We start from the raw sequence: 23351 nt of genomic DNA on the forward strand, positions 1-23351 counted from the left end.
AATGACCGATTGCCTGAATTACAGGCATACTAAATGACAGTGAGAGCCCAAACGAAACAGCCAGACGCATGTAAATGATTATACAACTATCTCTTACAAGCTATGAAAAGCTTAAGGGTAAAAGCTTTCCATCTTCATTATTTCTGAATCTTAATGCCCAGTGGGAATGCCACATGGTGAACTGCGCTTGCGTGGAACAGGGCTGCAAGCCTCCAGCACACCCTCGGCTGGCTGTTACCAGGACGCTGCTCACCCAACCCGCTTCTCACTTTCTGCCCTTCTCTGCTTGCTCAGTGCCCAAGGGAGGCTAAGGGCTGCACCGCACCCCTCAGCTTCCCTGCTGCTGCTTCCAGGTGGCCCAGCCTGTGGGAAGAGAGGGGAGTGGTCTCTTCTGGGCTCCCTTGGCTTGGGACAGGTTTCTGGTAGTGGCTGAGTGTCCCCACCCCAGACCTTGACTTCTTGCTAGGTCTACAATCATTGTCTCCTCCCCTGCCACCAGGCCTTGGACACTTGCTCCTGTCCAGTGACTTCCATTTGGCCCACACCACGGAGCAACCCTTCCTAAGGCTCCTCTGAACCACTCACAGGCACTGGATCCGTTTCTGGCCAGAAGCCTGACTGACAGAGTGCTTTCTCAGTGGTGCCTCACATCTGTCAGTGCTGGCTTAAATCTGGCCTGCTTCTCCCCATTCACCATCAGCAAGGCCAGCCTGCAGACCTGGGTGGGGCCGTGTGGGTGTCGGGCTGTGGTGAGAACAAAGTCCACACTGACCTTCCCAGTGCCCACGTCCACATAGGACAGGGTGTGCTTCCTCCAGTGCTCCTCAAAGGGCTTCTTCTGTTGCCCCTGGATGGGTTTGGAGTAATCGTACTCATCAATCCGCACCTGAGGCCAGAAACACCATCACATTTCTTATTACTCTAACAGAGCAATACAGAAAAACACAGCAAACATTAAAATGACGTAAGAGACACATGGCCTAGAACTCATTCCATTTTCACTTCAGCCCAGGAGGCTGGCACCATCAACATGCTCAGAATCCACTGAGGCCACATAGCTGGTCAGCGGTGCAGCCAGCAGTGAGTCCAGGGTAATCCATGCCTGCATTTTCCCTAGACATCCTTCATGTACCTAAGAGTTTATCAGATACTTTGTCTTTTTACCCCATGCTCTGGGTGACCACCTCAATCTTTTCTTTCAGCATGTTTCTATTTTTAAAAAAATTCTTTCTTTTGAGACAGGATCTCGCTATGTCACGTGGGCTGGAGTGCAGTGGTGATATCACAGCTCACTGGAGCCTTGACTTCCCAGCTCAATCACTCATCCTGCCTCAGCCTCCTGAGCAGCTGGTAATTTTTTATTCTTTTTTTTTAGAGACAGGTTTTGCCATGTTGCCCAAGCTGGTCTAGAACTCTGGGGCTCAAGTGATCTGCCTGCCTCAGCCTCCCAAATGCTGGGATTATAGGTGTGAGCCACTGTGCCTGGCTTATATTCTAATTGAAACTTGCTGTGATCCACTAAATTTATGCTACTGGCAGGGCACAGTGGCTCACGCCTATAATCCTAGCACTTTGGGAAGCCAAGGTGAGTGGTTCCTGGACAACATGGTGAAACCCTGTCTCTACTAAAAATACAAAAATTAGCCAGGTGTGATGGTGTGCACCTGTAGTCCTAGCTACTCAGGAGGCTGAGGCAGGAGAATCGCTTGAACCTGGGAGGTGGAAGTTGTAGTGAGCCAAGATCGCACCACTGCACTCCAGCCTAGGTGACAGAGCGAGACTACTTCATCTCAAAAATAATAATAATAATAAATGTATGCTACTATCTGTATTCTGGCAAACACGGATTCATGTACTTTGCAGGAAAGACTCTTACACTGTACAAGGAGGAAGAACAAGTTCTGAGCAGGGACTACAGCCATCAGCATATTCTAGTGGAGGCTACATCAGTACCATTTCACAGTAAACACAAGTCATTTTCCCATTCACTGTGTTCTTTCCCAGACCCCAGGGCAGGTCACCCAAGTGCAGGAGCTATAACACCTTTCCCAGACCCCAGGGCAGGTCACCAAAGTGCAGGAGCTATAACACCTTTCCCAGACCCCAGGGCAGGTCACCCAAGTGCAGGAGCTATAAGACCTTTCCCAGACCCCAGGGCAGGTCACGAAAGTGCAGGAGCTATAAGACCTTTCCCAGACCCCAGGGCAGGTCACCCAAGTGCAGGAGCTACAACACCTTTCCCAGACCCCAGGGCGGGTCACCCAAGTGCAGGAGCTATAAGACCTTTCCCAGACCCCAGGGCAGGTCTGAAAGGATGACTGACTCATTCTTTAAGAAACTAGCATTTCCTGGCCATGCTACTCCGGCTGCACTGCTAACCTTGGCCCTCTAACTGCAGAGCACTTTGGCTTGGAGATGCCACTGCTGGCATCAGTGGCCACTGACCCAAGGCAAAGCAAAGGTCAGTGTTGCAGAAGACGGCGAGAACCAGGGGGAAAAGGCACTTTCTGGATTTACTTTTGGGGAAATGGAATGAAATGCAGAGAAAATGCAGGGGTGGGGTTGAGTCACACAAGATGGGAGAAAGCGGCAGGTGCAGGTGGGTGTGGCCAGAAGGCGCACCTTGTAGTCTTCTCTGGCGTGCGCGCCCCGCGACTCCTTCCGCGCCTCTGCTCCGTAGATGGTCTGCAGCGCACACAGCATCAGGTTCTGCAGCTCCAGGGTCTCCACCAGGTCCGTGTTCCAGACCATTCCTGGGGACACATGAGGATCCATCAGGGGCAGTCACATGGGCCCTCCGAGCTGTCAGCCCGTACCTGCTAGTCCCAGAGCCTTTCCTGGTGGTGGCTTTATAGCTGTGGGCCAGGACCCATCCAGACAGGGAGCATGGCGCTAAGTCAGCACTGGCCGGATAGACACTAGCCCACCTGCGAAAGGCATGGCCTTTCACAGTGGTGTGCACGGAGCCTGCTGTCTGCTCACCCCTGTCAAACGTCTTCAGGTGCTTCAGGTCTCCGTAGAGCTTGCTGATTTTCTCGCAACCTTCTTGCAGCACACTTCCCACACGGAACACGGCAGCATGATTTTGCATTGACTGTGGCACAAAATAGCGTTTGTAAACTTTTAATCCATAGAAGCAGCCATACCAAGAACTGCTTAACTTTGAGACCTGTTGTTTTGCATTTCATTTTATTTAAAAGTTATGTAAATTAAAAGAACAATGAGGAAACTCAGACTATGAGTTCATTACTCTGAACTTAAAAATGAAGTTCTGACTAACGCTTCTGAAAATGTTTCTATTAACTACACGTCTTAGACCCACATGCATGCTTTCCAGCGGGATACAGCCACAGACTGCCTGTGAGGTGCCATGTTCCATATGGCTCTGCGGCCAGCCAGCCAGCACCCCCTCCCACACCCCTGGTGGACACGGGACCAGATGGGACTCCTGACGTGGGGTCTGGTGGTGAATGTGTGGTGATACACACTAGGAGCTGAGCAGGGTGCTGATGATGGTGGTGTAGGAGCCAAAGGTCTTCAAGGAGAGGGAGGGCGTGGGTGGCTGGGACCCTTGGCCCATCTAGCTACTGTCTTCGGCCTGTTTTGCAAAGGCTCCTCGTACACTGGGGTCCATCACAGTTTTACAGTGATGAGGAACTAAGAGAAACAAAATAAGGGTGTAGGTACGTGGCTGGATGAAATGTTTGTAGGCAGATCTGAAGTTTTTTGTAGGTATGCTGGGAACTAGGTGTCAGCGTTTGCTTCCTGTGGGACGGAGGGGCACCACTTCCCTGATCCCTCCTCCTCCTCCTCCTCGCTTCTCCCTCTAACTCTGCTTTGTTCCTCTGACCCTAATTGTCTCTTCCTCTGCAAATGCAGCTTCATGGTTGAATCTGATTTCCCTTAGACTGACACATAACTGTAACACGGTAATGCACATCAACCTAATGGTTCTTCAGGAAGAACAAACGCAACACTTGCATCTTAGAAGGCAGTAAGTATCACATTCTTAAACACACTTTAGCAGGATGTTTCATATCTGTTTTACGTATTTCTGGTTATATTTATTCAAGGCATTTTTTGTTTTTTGTCTGAAAGGTGAATGAGATATTTACTGACGTCTGAGCGGATTCCTGCTGGCACATTGAAAAGCTACTGAGGTTTAGCTACAAACCTTTCATCCAGACACCTACCTACATCCTTCTTTTGTTTCTATTAGTTTTTCAATTTATTCTCTGGGAACTTTTTGGAAATTGTGTCTGTAAATAATAGCAATTATATCTATTCCTTTTCAATATTTACCTCATGTTTTTAATTCTTACTATTAATAGCCAGAGTCAGCACAAAAATTCCTCCAATGAAATGCATTTTCCACGAGCATGGGAACTTCTGTTTGTTCAGTGCTGACTCCAGCATCTCACAGAGCCTAGCATACAGACACACCTTGTTTGGTGGGAATGCTTCTAGTATTCTCACTTCAAAATATCTCATGAATTTGCCATTTCTACATCCTAAGGCACCTTCCCATTCTCTAGTGCAATGATTCCTTCTTTCCTAGCTGGCCTCCAACCCTACAAAAGTGGCACCTTCCCATTCTCTAATGCGATGACTCCTTCTTTCCTAGCTGGCCTCCAACCCTACAAAAGTGGCACCTTCCCATTCTCTAGTGCGATGACTCCTTGTTTCCTACCTGGCCTCCAGCCCTACAAAAGTCCTGCAGGATATCCCTCAGCCTTCTGGGCCTTAGTCATGCTGTTCTCAGCATTCCACAAAGCCTCTCTCAAGCCCAGCCTCACTTGAAGAATGAAGTGCACAGGCCTCTGACAATGTCAGCAGGAACCTTTGCTCTTGTGTCTGTGTCTGCAACACCAAATGCCTTTGGAATAGGACAAAAGCATGGACTTTTTACAAATATTCACGGAAATTCTTGCTAATAGTAAACAAGAGACCTCATTCATGAACAAGAATCCTTGTTATTAGAGGAACTCAGTTTCTTTTTTATTTTTTTAATTTAAAGACGGGGTTTCACCATGTTGGTCAGGCTGGTCTTGAACTCCCGACCTCAGGTGATCTGCCCGCCTTGGCCTCCAAAGTGCTTGGATTACAGGCGTGAGCCACCACGCCAGCCAGGAACTGTTTCTTAGACTGACTATATACCAAGTTCTCCATAGCCCTCCCGTGGCTAGTGGTTGCCATACTGGACGGCAAAGACTTGGAACATTTCTGCCATCACGGGCAGTCCTATTGGACAGTCCTGATGTGGGAGGCTGACTCCCAGAAGCACAGGCTGCAGAGATCAGTTTCCACCCACGGCCCACTCTCCCCCTCTTCTGAGTATATTTAGGGGCAGCAACAGGCCCAGCTTAAAGACATTTCCGAGCTGCTGGAAGCCAGGTGTGATGACATGGTCACTATCTGGCCTGAGATGTAAGCACCAGTGTTGTGTGCTCTGCTGGGGACTGAGCTTCTCAGGCGCCCTGCGGCTCCATCTCCTCCACACTGTGACTCATCCACGACAGCCAGTGATGGTCAGAGCACAGAGGCCATGCCCAGGCACATTCGAGTGAACCAGAGAAGGCTGTCCTGGATGCTGATGTCTTTCATATTTCTTTTTTTGAGAAGGAGTCTTGCTCTGTCACCCATGCTGGAGTACAGTGGCGCCATCTCAGCTCACTGCAACCTCCACTTTTTGAGTTCAAGCGATTCTCCTGCTTTGGCTTTCTGAGTAGCTGGGATTACAGGTGCCCACCAGACCAGGCTAATTTTTGCATTTTTAGTAGAGGGGGGTTTCCACTTGTAGGTCAGGCTGGTCTCAAACTCCTGACCTCAAGATTCGCCCGCCTCAGCCTCCCAAAGTGCTGGGATTTCTTTCATATTCTTGACACAGTAAGGAGTATGTCCTACTGCCGTTTTCCTCCAGATACTGGTGCAGCCTGGTACGTTCATCACAGCACCAATCACAACAGCAATCCACCTACGTGCCCATTAACAGATGATGGGCACATATGCACCGTGGAATACTACTCAGACATAAAAAAGAACTAGATCGTGTCTTTCCCAGCCACCTGGATGGAACAGGAGGTCATTACCCTAAGTGAAATAACTCTGAAGGTCAACTGTTGCACATTCTGACTTGGAAGTGGGAGCTGAACTGTGAGTATACATGGACATATGGGTAGACTAATAGAGACTCGGGGCTCCAAAAAGCGGGAGGGGTGGGGATGAGCAATTACCTACTGGGTACAACATATACAACTTGGGGGATGGGGACACGAAAAGCCCAGACTCAGCGGGGTACAGTGGCCCATGCCTGTAATTCCAGCACTTTGGGAAGCCAAGGCAGGTGGATCACCTGAGGTCGGGAGTTAGAGACCAGCTGGCCAATATGGTGAAACCCAGTCTCTACTAAAAATATAAAAAATTAGCTGGGCATGGTGGCAGCTGCCTGTAACCCCAGCTACTTGTGAGGCCGAGGCAGGAGATCACTTGAACCTGGGAGGTGGAGGTTGTAGTGAGCTGAGATCGCGCCATCACACTTCAGCCTGGGCAACAAGAATGAAACTCTGTCTCAAAATAAATAAATAAATAAATAAATAAATAAATAAATAAAAAGCAAGCCCATACTCCACCACAGTACATCCACACAAAACTGCACCTGTACCCCTAAATCTATTAAAATAAAAACACACAGAAAACCCAGCAGTGCAGGGCCAGGCACACAGCCTGTTTGCTCCAGAGTGAGCCAGGCTCTTACCTTCTGCATGCTGAGTCGTAGTTCCGATGTTCTTATGCTTCCGTCAGCAAATCTCAATTTGTCAAGATTCATGACAGATTCTTCCCCAGCATTTGGTTTAATTGGAGGGACTTTATCTCCTAAAAAAAAAAAAATTAAAAAAAGCTAGAATTTAACTTTTGAAAACCACTTTAAAAACCCTAATGGATTGAGAATGACACACAAATACGTGGCACAGCCACTCGAGGTGCCTGGACAGTGCAGGCAGCCCCTGAGCTAACACACGGCCAGCAACCCTACAACTGAGGCCGTCTACTGAGCTAACACACGGCCAGCAACCCCACAACTGAGGCCGTCTACTGAGCTAACACACGGCCAGCAACCCCACAACTGAGGCCGTCTACTGAGCTAACACACGGCCAGCAACCCCACAACTGAGGCCATCTACTGAGCTAACACACTGCCAGCAACCCCACAACTGAGGCCGTCTACTGAGCTAACACACGGCCAGCAACCCCACAACTGAGGCCATCTACTGAGCTGGGGCCAATTTTAAAGAACATACAGAAAGGCAAACATTGTTGACACACAGTAGAAAGCCATTATGAGATCTTGGAGTGAACAAGCTAGACATCACCTCTAAAATTAAAAAATTAAATGTAGCCGGGGCAGGGTGTGTCACACCTGTAATCCCAGCACTTCAGGAGGCCGAGATGGTGGATGGATCACTTGAGGTCAGGCATTTGAGACCAACCTGGCCAACATGGCAAAACTTTGTTTCTACTAAAAATACAAAAATTAGACAGGTATGGTGGTGTGCACCTGTAAACCCAGCTACTTGGGAGACTGAGGCATGAGAACTGCTTGAACCCGGAAGGTGGAGGTTGCAGTGAGCTGAGACTACACCACTGCACTCCAGCCTGGGCAACAGAGTGAGACTCTGTCTTTAAAAAAAAAAAAAATTAAATGTATACAAATTTATATACTCCACTAAGGGAAAAAAGACACCTCCAGATGGTAATCCCGAGGGGCTGGCCACCCCACCATCCTTTGCATCAGGGGAGGAAGGTGGCCGCTGTGTGCTTGAAAGTCACTTGCTGATTCAAATTCTTGTGTGTGCTCTCACCTAGACTTCAAGATTTGCAACTTTTTTTTTTGAGATGGAATTTCTTTGTAGCCCAGTCTGGAGTGCAGCGGCACCATCTCGGCTCCCTGCAACCTCCACCTCCTAGTTCAAGTGATCCTCCTGCCTCAGCCTCCCAAGTAGCTGGGACTACTAGAGTGTTTCACCATGTCTGGCTAATTTTTCTGTTTTTAGTAGAGATGGGGCTTCCCCATGTTGGCCAGGCTGGTCTCAAACTCCTGATCACACCATTGCACTCCAGGCTGGGTGACAGGTAGAGGAGACACTATCTCAAAAAAATAAACAAAGAAATTATAGAACTGTGCACCAAAAGAAAAAAGTCAATTTTACTGAATGATCAATTTTTAAAGCAATAAACAAAAGGAAAAGAAACAGAAGCAAGCCTAGAAGCATGTGAGCAGACCCTCAGGAGGCCCCTCGCGGTCCTTTGGAGAGGCAGTGGGCAGCATGACCTGTGTGTCCCCTGCATTTCATACCTCCTACCTCCTGCATGTACTAACTATTGAAGAAAATATGCATAAAGTTATACAAAAAACTTAAAACTTTTTTCAAGACATCTTAGAAACACAAGAGTTGCACATCTTGCCCAAGTGCAGTGGCTTATACATGTAATCCCAGCACTCTGGGAAGCTGATGCAGGTGCATCACCTGAGGCCAAGAGTTCAAGACCATCCGGGGTAACACAGGGAGACCCTGTCCCTACAAAAAATGTTTAAAAATTAGCCAGGTGTGGTGGCGTGCACCTGATCATACCACTGCACTCCAGCCTGGGCGACAGAGGGAGACTATCTCTAAAAACACATATCTATGTATTTGTTTTTTGAAGGGAGTGGGGGAGAAGTAGTGATGCTACAAACCCTTTTTCTTTCTTTTCAATTTTTAAAAATTAAAGCATAATTAAGATACAGTAAAAAAAAAAAACTCGCCATTTTTAGTGTAGTATTTTTCAAATGCTGACACACACAGAGCTGTGTATTAACTATGAGCACAATCAGGAAACAGCCTCTGGCAACCCCTGACCCCTCTTCTTCCCTGGATGTGCCTTTTCCAGAATGCTGTATCAACAGAGCCTCAGGTGTGCAGCGTTTTGAGTCTGACTCCACAACATTCTGCGTGAGTGCTGCATGCATGAGCGGTTTTTCAGATGTAAAGTATGGGATATTCTTATAAAATGTTCTTTTTTGCATTTTCAAAGAAAGAGAAGCTCAAACTTTCTATATTGCTGGGAGAGAAGTGGTATCAGTCCTCACTGCTGCAAAGTGCAGGGCTATGGAGTGAGACAAACACTACCTGTGGCGTCAGGAAGGATGGACCTGAACTCTGCCTTTGCCAATGATCAGCAACGACCTGGGACAAGACGCCACCTCTGCACGTGCCAGCCTCCTGAGCTGTGGTCAAATCCACAGAGACTGAGTGTGTGAAATGTAAGCTACCCTTTTAATACTACCTGTACCTTTTTAACCACAGATACAAAAGGGGGCACATGTTTGTAAGTTACGACAGTGCTCGTTTTTACTTTGCTTGAATCCATACAAACAGCACCAGTTCTACCAGTGCCTCCTCCACCTCACAGTGTTCTGAGGAAACGAGGCTGGATGACCACCATGAAGATCTCTGAAGTGGGAGCGAGGCTAAGTGTCCAGTTTTTAGTGCACGTAAGACCCACACTGCAGCACATGGTATTTCTTCTCCTGCACACTACTCTGTGCTATCATGAAAAGAAAACCACCAAGTGAAATCCACTGTCACCGGAGGGGAGAATCCGGTTCGCTTTAAGTCATCCCTTCTCTTCTAATGAGATTAGTTGCACTTTGTTTTTAGAAGGGCCTAAATTATTTTTCTAAGTACCAAGAAGTTACATATTCATTCATGCCAACTACTTAAAATATTTCATTGCAAACAAGTGCTTTTTATCAAGCAAGTAACATGTAATGAACTTCCCCTAAAAATAGCAATTTCCTAATAGTGCTTTTTCTAAGCAGAACATAATGACTGCAAAATAATTTTTTTAAAAATGTAACCCCAAAAATGTCACCTTAATAGTTAAGATCCCCAACCAGCCTCTATCTGGTGTCAACATTACCACCAGACAATCTCTAGATTTCTCAGTATCATCACTTCTAGGGGAAAAAACCCAGACGACCACTATATGATCACTAAGCAAATTTCCAGGAAGAAATCAAGGCTTTGTAACCTGGCTGGGGGTGGGGGCTCATGCCTGTAATCCCAACACTCTGGGAAGCTGAGAGAGAAGGACTGTTTCAGTCTAGGAGTTCCAGATCAGCCTGGGCAACATTGTGAGACCCTGTCTCTGCAAAAAAAAAAATAAAAAAGTAGCCAGGTGTGGGGGTGCACACCTGTAGTTCCAGCTACTTGGGACTCTGAAGGTTGGGGTGTTAAGGACTGCTTGAGCCCAGGAGGCTGAGGCTGCCATGACTGTGCCACTGCACTCCAGCCTGGGCTGACCCTGTCTCAAAAAAAAAGAAAAAAAGACTTCATAACTTTGTAACCTCCTGCCTTCTCAAATGGTCTGGCTTCTGAAGAAAACACTCACCAGGCCTGCATGACTCTTCGATGCTCAGGGCACAGGCCCGGCCAAAGACAACCAGGTCCAAGAGCGAGTTTGCCCCGAGACGGTTGGCACCATGGACTGAGGCGCAGGCGGCCTCCCCACAGGCGTACAGGCCAGGCACGATCTGATCCTGGCCATTCACGTGCCTCAGGACCTGTGGAAAAGATTTCAGGTGAAGGTCAAGGTGCCCATGCCTCCACAAGCCCACCTCCCCCAACAGGGTATCTGTGCTGCAGGTCAGAGAAAGAGAGGGAAGCAGGCTGGGCGCATGGCTCATGCCTGTAATCCAACACTTTGGAAGGCTGAGGTGAGTGGATCACCTGAGATCAGGGGTTCAAGACCAGCCTGGCTAAATGGTGAAACCCTGTCTTTACTAAAAGTGCAAAAATTAGCCAAGCATGATGGTGGGTGCCTGTAATCCCAGCTACCCGGGAGGCTGAGGTGGAAGAATCATTTGAATTAGGAGGCGGAGGTTGCAATCAGCTGAGATTGCGTCATTGCACTCCAGTCTGGGCGACAGAGTGAGACTCCATCTCCAAAAAAATAAAGAGAGGGAAGTAAAGACCACATCTAAGAGGGAAGTAAGGACCAGAGCTACTCTTCTTCAGAGGGAAACTTCCAAATGTATGCCCCAGTTTCCTCTCTGCCCGAGTACCTGCTGTTACAAGCAGGTCAGAGGACTTCCAATGTCAGCATCTGTGACTGTCCTCCGTGTCCTATGTCCCCAAGGACCTCTCCTACCTGTGATCTGGCTCAGACCCGAGAGCACAGCAGGTGGAGGAACATCAGCAGGGAGACTGATGTTTCAGACTCTTCTACTCCCTGTTCATCTATTCATCTACGCAGGGAGAGTAACAGCTTCCACCCACCTCACCCGACAAGGAGCCTAAGCGACCAACAAGCTCTATGTGAACTGCAGACCACTCAAAGGTACGAATTATAAAGATCCCTCGATGTAGAAAATCATTATAAATAACACATCATCATTCAGGAACGTACTTATAAAATGGAGAAAGCTGCAAATGATGTATCCATGACAACCTACTAAGGAGGAATAAATTATTAACCTCCGTCCATCCTCTGGTAAATTTAAAGTGCAATCTATGAAACAACACAGTACTTTCTGGAAGAAAATCTCTGTCTTTTCCTCTAAGATCTAAAGAGACAACTGCAAGGTGGGCCCCACGGTCCCGGCCTTCTTTCCAGCTGTGGGAGAGGACCTGGCACCATCACCTGTCCCTTGTAGTTGGTGGGAATGCCGCCCATGTTATAATGCACAGTGGGGAGCACAGGGATCGGCTCCTTCGTGACGTCCACGCCAGCAAAGATCATGGCTGTCTCCGAAATGCCAGGGAGGCGCGTGGCCAGCTGCTCTGGAGGCAGGTGGTGCAGCTGCAGGTAGACGTGATCTTTCTCAGGGCCACAGCCTCTGGCAAGACAGAACACCACCACATAAGCCAGAGAACAGTAATGGCAGGAAACCTGAGACTACGTCATCATGGAAGCGTGAGCTTCCACATTTTCTGATACTAAGGAAAATTTCCCCTCATGTATGCCCACCCTCTCATCGAATCTTTTCTAAATGTCTACTCTGTGCCAGGGACAATCCTAGGTGCTGGGACACAGCTGAGAACCAGAACAAAAACTCTGCCCTCACTGAACTCACGTTTGTCTTGGGGATCACAACCTGCTGGTTGTCCTTGGTAATGGCATCACAAAGGCCTCTATACCAAATAGTCATCCCTGTGTATCCATGGCAGACTGGCTCCAGGACCCCCATGGATACCAAAATCTGTGGATGTTTGTCTCTAATATGAAATGGGAGAGTATCTGCATATAACCTATGCACATCCTCCTCCAGACTTTAAATCATCCCTCACTTAAAGCTGTACACTTCAGTTTTGCGACAACTCCAGGATTACTCATAGTACCTAACGCAATGTAAATGCTATATAAGTAGTTGTCATGCTGTGTTGTTTAAGGAACAATGACAAGGAAAAAAGTCTGCATGTTCAGTAAGGATACAACTGTATCTCCAACACATAGTTGGTTGAAACCACACATGTGGAACCCATGGATATGGAGGGCCACCATATCCAAAAACCATTTACTTCTTTTTTTAAATATAAAAATGTGAAACCTCTAAAGGCCATACCAGCAGATACTCAGCAAGTGTCATTAAGGAACAGGGTCAGGCAATGACCTGCAGATTGTTTCTAAACTGAAAGCCAAATAACCCACACACTTTGAAGAATGCTGACAAACATCTGTGGGTATCAGACGCAACAGCCAAGCTCACATGCCGACCTCAGGTTGGGAGCGTGTGTCTCTCTCTCCCATAATCTATCACATACTCACACACACTCAGAGAAATTATGTTCCACAGATTTGAGAAAAAAACTGGCTAAAGTTTTCAAAATGTAGGTCTTTAGGTAAATATCACAGACTAACAGATGCCAGCCAGTAGCTGAGAGGTGGCTATGCACGTGTGCCTGCACACGAGCGCCTGCACACGAAGGCCTGCACACGAGCACCTACACATGAAGGCCTGCACACGAGCGCCTGCACATGAAGGCCTGCACACGAGCACCTGCACAGGAAGGCCTGCACATGAGCGCCTGCACATGAAGGCCTGCACTCGAGTGCCTACACACGAAGGTGAGGGCGGGCAGTGCTGAAACTCAGAAGCAACGCCCTCCCAGATGCTAAAACAAACATGAAGTCACCAAAGAGGAAGTGAAGGGAAGGAAGAGTGTGCACGTGCCCGTGTGCCTGCTCAGACGACTCTGGTGATAAACATACAGACCTTCCTTCGCGGATCTCCAGAGTCATGGACCGAGACACCACATCTCTGGATGCCAGGTCCTTCGCAACGGGGGCGTATCGCTCCATAAACCTTTCGCCCTGACTGTTAATGAGAATGCCTCCCTCTCCACGACATCCTTCTGTGATGAGACACCCAGCACCATAGATGCCTGAAAAAAACACAAACATTTATAACTCAACAATTGCTAGGTCTCTATTTCAAACACATTTTTTTCAAGGTATTTTTACGGTAGAGAGGAAGGATAGGCAGAAGGCATCATATGCAAAACTGAATAGAAAGAAGAAAAGTTAAGATACAGTAGGAAGTCTGGATACCAAGGAGCACTGACAGGGCTGACGGTGCAGCAGGTCTGGGCAGAGCGGAGTCCCCAGCGAGCAGAACGGAGCCCACAGAGCTGTGGCCATACTTGGATTGCAGCCTGCTGTGGTTAAATGCCTCCAATTTGGTTTTAATTTTTGAACATTCTTTTGCACTATGATACTGTGGTGACTACTTTAGTTAAGAATAACCAGCCTGGAGAATTCACATCTAAATTACCCAAACAGTGGCAAGGTCAGTAACAATTATTCTAGTTAATACACTGCATTTGCCATGGACAGTTCTAGCTGCTTTCCGCCTATTAACTCATTTAAGCTTTACAACTCCAGGTAGTAGGACCCCCATTCTCACTGACAAGCACATTAATGCTGGTAACATCCAGTCATGCAGCTGAGGACAGAGTTCAAACCCCAACCTGGGCAGCCCGGCGGTGTGTGCTCCAAACAGCGGCTCTGTGACTCCTCGACGCCATGAAAACCTGGGCATGCTGAGCGCTCAGATTTTAACAAAGGAGATCAAAAACCCACAAAAAAACCCTAAACTGAATGTATTTCAAAAGCTACAATTTGTATTAGAATACAAAAAGGGCAATCTTGCTTTTAAAACAAGAATGTGATTCTCGTATCTCACCTGCCTTTTGATTTTCTAAGTTTCAATGCTCTTTTTTTTTTGTGTGGATAGCTTCTCACATATTGAAGACAAAGCATGAGAAGTGGAGCTCTAAGCAAATTACAGAGGAAATTCAGGAGGTCAGTGACATTTGATCGGTTAAAAACAGTAATAATAAACACAGGCTAGGCGCGGTGGCTCATGCCTGGAATCCCAGCACTCTGGGAGGCTGGGGCAGGTGGATTCCTTAAGCTCAGGAGTTTGAGATCAGCCTGGGCAAAATGGTGAAACCATGTCTCTGCCAAAAAAATAAAAAATAAAAAAATAAAGCTGGGCATGGTAATGTATGCCTGTAGTCTCAGCTGTTTGGGAGGCTGAGGTGGAAGGATTGTTTGAGTCCGGGAGGCACTGGCTGCGGTGAGACAAGACTGCTCCACTGCACTCCATCCAGCCTGGAACAGAGCAAGACCCTATCTCTAAACAAATTACAAAACCCCACGACAAATACATTTTTTATTTTCATCCCTGCCAGGGATCAGAAAGATGCCACTGAGAGAGAAAAAGAAGACACAGGTCTGGTTCCTTAGCACCACTACAGGGGTCTCTGTAGTCCACAAGTTAGAAAAGCAATCCAGGAAAGTCACATCACGACGAGTCACATCAAACAAGAGGCAGATGTGTCTCTCTCTGACTCATTTCTGAAAAGCGTCCCCCAAACTCAAGACTGCAACTGTCATTTCTGTGTTAATGTCTCCAAACTGCACATTCGTAACCTCAACCATCAGACGTCCCCAAGGTGAGTTCATCTCCCCCAGGACGAAGCTCCTTCAGTGGTCACGTGGGCTGAGCCAATGCCTAAATGTCACATGGGTTCTGTCACAGCTGTGTCCTAACTTTGCACCCCACGATCACAGAAGCTCCATGTTCTCCTACGAAGCTGAAATCCGCCTGTGCTGCTTCTTGGGTCCACGGCACCCTCCCAGCTCTCAGGGTGCTCACTCAGGAAACCCTGATGGAGGCCCTGCCATGTGCTGGGCTTGGAGAACCCCGGTCAATGAGAAGACCTGCCCGCCCCCAAGAAGCACATGACCTTGTTGCGAATTAGGGACACTGAACAATCCCTGCCTTTTTTTTTACTTGAGATGGAGTCTTACTCTGTTGCCCAGGCTGGAGGGCCGTGGCACGATCTGAGCTCACTGCAACCTCTGCCTCAGGTTCAGTCAAGCGTTCCTCCTGCCTCAGTCTCCTGAGTAGCTGGGATTACAGGCACCTGCCACCATGCCCACCTAATTTTTGTATTTTTAGTAGAGATGAGGTTTCACCATGTTGGCCAGGCTGGTCTCGAACCCCTGACCTCAGGTGATCCACCTGCCTCGACCTCCCAAAGTGCTGAGATGACAGGTGTGAGTCACTGTGCCCGGCCTCAATCCCCGCTTTACTGCTGGGATAAGTATCACCAAGGCAGGGTTTAGGGTTCTTGAGGAATGCGTAAGACGGTGGCCCAAACTACCTTAGGGAGGTGTGGGCAAAGTCTCCTTAAGGAAATGACATTTAAGTCAGGACCTGAGAGCCGAGAAAGCATAGAACTATGGCAGAGCAATGAGTAGGCACCACACGCTTATGAGACACACATGAGCCCGATGCCTGCACTGTGCCCTACCTGTGGGGTGGAACTGGACAAACTCGAGGTCCTGGCAAGGAAGGCCTGCCCTGGTGACCATGGCTGTGCCATCACCGGTGCTGGTGTGGGCAGACGTGCAGCTGAAGTAGGTGCGCCCGTAGCCTCTGGAAACAAGAGAGCAGTGACTGCACACAGCAGCCCACATCCAGACCTCCTGTCTGATGAGACTGCGAATGGACATGGAGACACCCGGGGCACCACCTTCTCAGTGCTGTCTGTGTGCACACAACCCCTCCTCAGGTACCCCCACACATCACTGGGGGCCACGCCTGTGGTGCTGCTACCCTGCGTACGATAGAAGCCAGGTCAGAGAAGGGACTTCCATCTGTATTTTATTTTATTTATTTATTTTGAGATAGGGTCTTGCTCTGTCGCCCAGGCTGGAGTGCAGTGACGCAATCTCGGCTCACTGCAACCTCCACCTCCCAGGTTCAAGCGATTCTCCCGCCTCAGCCTCCTGAGTAGCTGGAATTACAGGTATTTACCACCACACCCAGTTAATTTTTGTCTTTTTTGTAGAAATGGGGTTTTGTCAAGTTGGCCAGGCTGGTCTCAAACTCCTGACCTCAAGTGATCTTCCCACTTTGGCCTTCCAAAGAGCTGGGATTACAGGCACGAGGCACCATGCACCTGACCCTATTTGTATTTTAGCTTTGTGCTGTTCAAAAGGTTTCCCCAATAAGCATATACCACTTTTATAATGAAAATTTTTAAATTTTTATGGATTTTGTTTTTTTCCCCAGATGTACTGAGGTATAATTGATGAATTAAAAAAAACCTGTATATATTTAAGGTACATGATTTCATATATTTTGTGAACTGAAGACACAAGTTAATTAACACATCTATTACCTCATCTAATTATCCTTTTTTCTGGAGATATGGACACCTACAGTCTACACCTTAGCAAATCTAAAGTTAATAATATTAACTATAGCCTCATGTTGTACGTTAGATATTAACTATAGCCCCATGTTGTACGTTAGATATTAACTATAGCCCCATGTTGTACGTTAGATATTAACTATAGCCCCATGTTGTATGTTAGCTCTTCAGAACTTCATCTTATAACTCCTGACCTTATAATCTGCCCACCTCGGCCCCGCAAAGTGCTGGGATTACAGGCATGAGCCACCGCACCCGGCCTGTATATTTTAGATATTGAGGTATTATCAGACAAATGGTTTTGAAAATATTTTCCCCCAACCTATAGTTGTTGTACAGATAGTTTTTAACTTTTAAAATGGTTAAAATAACAGATTGACAGTGGATAAAATTAAAGTTACTTATTTCATTATGTGGAGAAGCAAGAGTTATCCAACCTAGGTACCAGTATAAACACAGTACCCACTAAAACAAGAGATTTTGCCAGAAAACCCCATGTGACTCTTTAGGCCACAGTTTCCTCATATAAAGTCAGGAGGGGTTAGCTGTTCCATCTCCTGAGGGCCCTGCTTTCTCAACCTCCCACAAGGTGGGTGCTGCTGTCCTCATGGTTTACAGATGAGGAACCACAGCTGGGAAAGGCCATCATCCTCACAAGGTTATGTCAAGGCCTGTGTCTGAACCGTTATTCTACAATGCCTCTATTTTTATTAAAATAAAGAAACTCTAAATGAAATTGATTCATTTTTATAAACAAACTAAAATAAAAGTTAATTCCTACCCTGTAGCAACAACAGTGTTCTTTGCTCTTATGCGATGTATGGACCCATCTTCTATGCACAGTGCAATCACACCACGGCACTCCCCATTCTCCATCAGGAGATCCAAGGCAAAATACTCCACAAAATAGCTGGTATCATATCGCAGAGACTAAAAGAAAGAAAAAAGGGCAAGTAAGTGTTAAGCCAGCTTTCCAGGTTTAAGGTGATATTGTTCATGTGAATAGGCAAAAGACCTGCTTGTTCTGTCCTATGCTGAATGTCACATATTCCAAGTTAGAACCTGGTATATAAGATTATCAATTCAACTTTCCAAAACAGATACAAGAAATAACGTATTGCCTTAGGGACAGCTCCTGACAGCACGCCTGGTACTCTCACATCAATAACCCCGCGCATGTCTTACACAGTTGTTCTCTGTTGCTTTTTACATAATCTCTGGCTGACTCACTGGGCACGCTAACCCATTCCCCGTTGTCACCATAAGCCCTGGCACTACGGGTCCTATCTCAGATGCACTGGAGGCGGCCTTACCCTTCCATATAAGGTGTGCAGTAGCGAGTGGCCAGTCCGATCAGCCACGCAGCAGCACCGATGGGCCTGCCCGCCCTTTCCAAACTTGAGGCTCTGTCCACCAAACGCACGCTGATAAATCTTCCCATCTTGGGTTCTGCTAAACGGCATGCCATAATTTTCTAGCTGTGAAACATAAAAACGTATTACCTTAAAGCAGTCACGATATTCACAGCTAACCTAAACAGCTTTCACACAAACCTGCAAACCCAAAGTCATGTATTTTATGAAAATCTCAACCCTTCATCAGAGAGTTTTCCTGTTACATGTACTGCATCGCTCATGACGGAAAAAGATTCTCTTGTGAGCTTGACTCATCACTGTTCTTTTGGCTGGCCACATCTGCCTCAATCTCTTACATTTTCTCCAGGACTCTTTTGTACTCGAAACAGACCACGAAAGCACCCACAGCCTCCCACTCATCACCTCGACCACGGCGGCAGGGGCCTGCTCTGTCATGTAGTGGATGGCATCCTGGTCCCCCAGCCAGTCGGAGCCTTTCACGGTGTCGTAGAAATGCCACCTCCAGTTGTCCTCCTCCATGTTCCCCAGAGCAGCATTGATTCCTCCCTGGTAACAACAACCACTCCTTACAAACCACAAACAGGAGCCCCAACTTTGTCTTCCAGGCCCAAATCCACCCACCAGGGATTCAGAGAAAGCCACTCCTCATGCAGTGACTCCCAGGGAGAGCTGCCCTCAGCAGAGGGGCAGCAAGGCCGGGCAGATTCCAGATCACAACCCCTCCCCTGACTCGCCCAGTGATTCACTCCCTTAGCCTCAGTCTCATCATCTGTGTGGTGGAGACAGAGGGAACTCTAGGAAGGGCTGATTGGAGCAGTGAGCAAAAGGCTACCTGTGATATGCTTATTACCTAACACACCTGGCACAGAAAAGGTACTCAACAAATCTTTCCAGATAATTTTATTAACAAACCTCCCTAAAGGCATTTACAGGCATGTGTTAAAGACTAGAAGTGCTTCCTGCCCAGAAATAAACTCCACACTCAAGAGTCACACTTCCCGGCACCCCCTCTCCTTCGGCTGTTTGTGGCCACCACCATTTCACCCCTCAGAGAGTCCCAGAGGATGGCAGCACAGGGACAAATGAAACCCTTGCCCTTTTCTTCCCCAACCTAAATTCTGATTACTCCTCTTTAGATGATCTCCTTTTCTTACGGTGTTGGGGAGGTGAGGGTGGGTGGGGAGGGTAGTAGGCGAGATGGTCAGAGAAAACCCAGCTGTGACTGAAGTTCCAATTAAGAGTGACAGCAAGGCTCCAGCTCTTCAAAGTCCCCATGGAAGAGGCTCCAGGCAAAAACCCCTGAGAGGGAGCTGAGAGAGCAATGCACAGCAAGAGGCCATGTGGCTGAAGCATGGGGAGGAGGCAGGAGGCCGCCCGGGTGGAAGGCGCAAGGCTGGGCAGACATGCAGGCAGTGAGAGCGTGGCGGGGCACCTTTCTCTTACCTGGGCTGCAACAGTGTGTGACCTGGTGGGAAACAGCTTGGTAACACATGCTGTATTAAACCCTGCCTCAGAAAGCCCAAACGCAGCTCGCAGGCCTGCCCCTCCAGCGCCCACCACCACGGCATCAAATTCATGGTCCACTACTGGATACTGAGCAGAAATCTGGAAAATAAAAATTCACCTGCCAATCGCATATTCCACTATGCCAAACACGAAGACTATGGTTAGTTCAAGAGCTTGAAAAGGATAAAAGGAGCAACTGCTAGGCCCACAAGGCCTCCATCCTGTCCCGGGGCTGAGCACTGAACAGTGCGGGAAGAGGTGGGCACGTCCACACGTGGAGAAGGGACTGACAATCAGATTCTATGAATGGTAGAGGGCCTAGCCCATGGGATCAGGAAACCCCCCGTTACCTGAAATGCTGAAAACTTGCAGGTATACCCTTAAAAAATCCATTTTGGGGAAAGCATAACCATTAAGACCCAATCTGTCAATTCTGTTTACCAAAGCAGGGAGGCGTAGAAGCAAAGGAAAGCAACAACCTGAATGAAAATGCCAGTTCCAAATGTGGTTTTTCTTTCCCCTCGTGACTTTTTCTTTTTGTGTGTTTATACCCACACATGTGCTAAACAAATCTCAGCTTCTAACGTAGTGGGGATAATGTTTCCCCGCCTGTGATTTGCAGGTTTCTCATGAAAATGCTAGAATGTAGTGTTCATTAGAGAAGCATAGTCCAGTTCGTCTGGGCTACCACCTGAGAACTGAGGACCCCAGCTCTACCTCAGGGCCGTGCCTATGCTCATAGCTGAGAAGGTGCCATGGAGTATTCAGTTGCTATCAGGAGCAGAAGAGAAAAGAACTTCTCAGCAAGCTTCAGTTTTCCAACAGAGAGAGAACACGCACACCGAATACCAAAGAAATACCCACATGGCCACACCGTCCTATCTGCAGTGGGGATCTTATCATCTGTCACAGCAGACACTGTTCATTTTACTTTAATTTATTGCTTTACTTGATCTAAATGGAAATCTAGTTTACAGATACATACAAGATATAAGTACAAATGTTAGCACCTATGTTTATGCTTGTACCTGCAATTATTACACTGAAAATCATTTGAGCATGCACTGGATGCCTTGAGAATTCCTCTTATGTCTATGACTCATATGGAAACAAACTGGTATAGATCCCTCCCCCCAAGCCAAAAAAATCATTTATAATGGAACAAAAAGCATGAACTTACGGATTCTGAAACTTTAGCAGATGCCCTCTTGTTCCCATCCACAGTGAAGTGAAAACCTCGGGTTCCCGTTGGTGACACTGCTGGCCACTGGAGACACAGAAGACACAGATCCAGAGGGTCAGTGTCCTGAAGGAACAAATGCTGGGGGGATATAATTCAAATTCTGCCTTGCAAACTGGTCACCTTTTTATGTACCCAGGGGCTCCTGTGCATCCAGAGAGTTCAGCTGGAACCCTCTACTTAACCCTGAAGGGCAGCCCAAGGGGCAAGGAAGGACTGAGTCCCCAGTTCCTCCTTTCCACCTGACTTAGCACTCTAGAAAATCAGGACGAAGCGTGTTTCCAAACAGGATACTCACTGACTCAGATACAAAATGAAAATACAAAAATTAGCTGGGCATGGTGGCGGGTGCCTTTAGTCCCAGCTACTCAGCAGGCTGAGGCAAGGGAATCACTTGAACCTGGGAGGCGGAGGTTGCAGTGAGCTGAGATTGCGCCATTGCACTCCAGCCTGGCGCCTGGCAACAGAGCGAGACTCTGTCTCAAAACAACAGCAACAAAACCAAAATGAAAAAGGCACATTTCCCCCGTAAAGTCTTAATTTATGCTACTTAGTAGAGAGTGGGAAAGACAACTACATTGTATTACTGTATGTGGTATTCTGCAAATAATGAAGCATTTTAACTGGCTCCATCACAGCCCTTTCCACATTACAGTTCCGATTGTCCACGAGGGTTTGCGGTCAGTTCAAGAGGCAATGGACTGCATCAGAGATCTGTATTCTGGAAGATTAAAAGCTGATGGCCTAGAAAGATGAGGTGTCATCCCTTCATCATACACAGGAGGATGTCAGATGCACACTCTCCCCCTGCCTGGCCGCTCCTGGCTTTTTCCTGGCCAACGTCTACAACTTGCCACATGTTATCTTAAATATTCCATCTTAGAAAACTTTACCCAAGAAAAGTGCTTTTAGTGTTTAGTTTTCAGTGGCTCAGTGTGAGACAGGTGACATTCTCCATGTGCTAAGGTTGGCCAGCCATTTAGGGGATGTGTTTTCCATTCTGCTGGCTGCATTTTAGAAGACCACTGAATAGTCTCAGAAATATCATAAAGAATAGTTTTAGGGGCTGGGCACAGTGGCTTATGCCTGTAATCCCAGCACTTTGGGAAGCTGAGGTGGGCAGATTACCTGAGGTCAGGAGTTCGAGACCAGTCTGGCCAACACGGCAAAACCCCATCTCTACTAAACACACAAAAATTAGCCAGGCGTGGTGGCGGGCACCTGTAATCCCAGCTACTTGGAAGGCTGAGGCAGGAGAATGGCTTGAACCCGGGAGGCAGTGGCTACAGCGTCACTGCACTCCAGCCTGGGCAATGGAGCGAGACTCTATCTCAAAAAAAAAAAATTTAGGAAACAATACACTCAACAATCAGAAGAGGGGATGTGAGAGATGTCTTCAAGTATTTAGAAATACTTGCAATTCAGAAATTATTTATTCTGTACAAGAGAAAAATTCTTCATTTCTCTAATTTCTAGACTATTTCTTTGTTTTTATTGACATAAGCTGCCGGGCGCGGTGGCTCACGCCTATAATCCCAGCACTTTGGGAGGCCGAGACGGGTGGATCACGAGGTCAAGAGATCGAGACCATCCTGGTCAACATGGTGAAACCCCGTCTCTACTAAAAATACAGAAATTAGCTGGGCATGGTGGTGCACGCCTGTAGTCCCAGCTAATCGGGAGGCTGAGGCAGGAGAATTGCTTGAACCCAGGAGGCAGAGGTTGCGGTGAGCCGAGATCGCGCCATTGCACTCCAGCCTGGGTAACAAGAGCCAAACTCAGTCTCAAAAAAAAAAACAGTATGCTATATCAAATGTAAATAGAAACAGTGAGGTCACTAAATGTTTATTTGTTCTCTCTAGAATGTTCATGTGGAATACCCCCCACCCCACCCCTGCCGCAGACCTAGCTTAAAAGGCGCAGCTACTATAATAAAATCTTTAACAAATTACTACGCCATCCCCCTGGAGAAAAAGGCACTGACCCTTTGCATCTAATCTAACCTGGGGGAGATTTTTGAATTTGGAAAGCCCAACTTTAAGCCAATTTCAGTCTTTAGATAAAATTGAAAACTAGTTTTGACACAAAACTAATCTTTTTTTGGTCAATTATTAATTTTTTTAGGAGAAACTATTAAACATTTCCTCTAAGAAAAATGGGGAACATATAACTAAAAGGAAAAGTTAGACCTTGCTTAACAATATAGAATTTCAGACGCCCTTCGTGGAAGCTGTTTTTCTCTCTTGGATTTTCCCTCTGGAGTCCCCTTGCATGAACACTCCCTTCGTGGAAGCCTGTCTTACCCTCCTAAACTCCATCTCTCTCTATTCCCTCATCTCTCTTCTCTTCCCAGTGTGGAAGCTGCTTTCCTCTCCTGGATTCCATCTTTCTGGATTCTCTCACTCAGTGTGAGAGTTAGCTGTTTATTTCTCTCTCCTTCTCCTGTTTCTCTCTCTCTAA

General features: G+C 47.3%; 1 protein-coding gene across 1 annotated transcript in view; it reads right to left on the reverse strand.

Annotated features, from left to right (window-relative positions):
* Positions 1-23351, reverse strand: part of SDHA (succinate dehydrogenase complex flavoprotein subunit A) — a 28446-nt gene that overhangs the window by 2094 nt on the left and 3001 nt on the right. Inside the window, exons 2-14 of the mRNA XM_035291875.3 lie at positions 20832-20918; positions 19589-19750; positions 18548-18691; positions 18083-18247; positions 17551-17699; positions 15864-15988; positions 13256-13424; positions 11683-11878; positions 10432-10603; positions 6755-6873; positions 2983-3094; positions 2623-2753; positions 773-886 (exon numbers count right to left, since the gene is read on the reverse strand). Of these exons, the coding sequence (XP_035147766.3) occupies positions 773-886; positions 2623-2753; positions 2983-3094; positions 6755-6873; positions 10432-10603; positions 11683-11878; positions 13256-13424; positions 15864-15988; positions 17551-17699; positions 18083-18247; positions 18548-18691; positions 19589-19750; positions 20832-20918 (1845 nt within the window). The remainder of the gene's footprint in view (positions 1-772; positions 887-2622; positions 2754-2982; positions 3095-6754; positions 6874-10431; positions 10604-11682; positions 11879-13255; positions 13425-15863; positions 15989-17550; positions 17700-18082; positions 18248-18547; positions 18692-19588; positions 19751-20831; positions 20919-23351) is intronic.

Source organism: Callithrix jacchus, chromosome 2 (assembly GCF_049354715.1).
Source record: "Callithrix jacchus isolate 240 chromosome 2, calJac240_pri, whole genome shotgun sequence".
NCBI classification, from domain to species: Eukaryota; Metazoa; Chordata; class Mammalia; order Primates; family Cebidae; genus Callithrix; species Callithrix jacchus.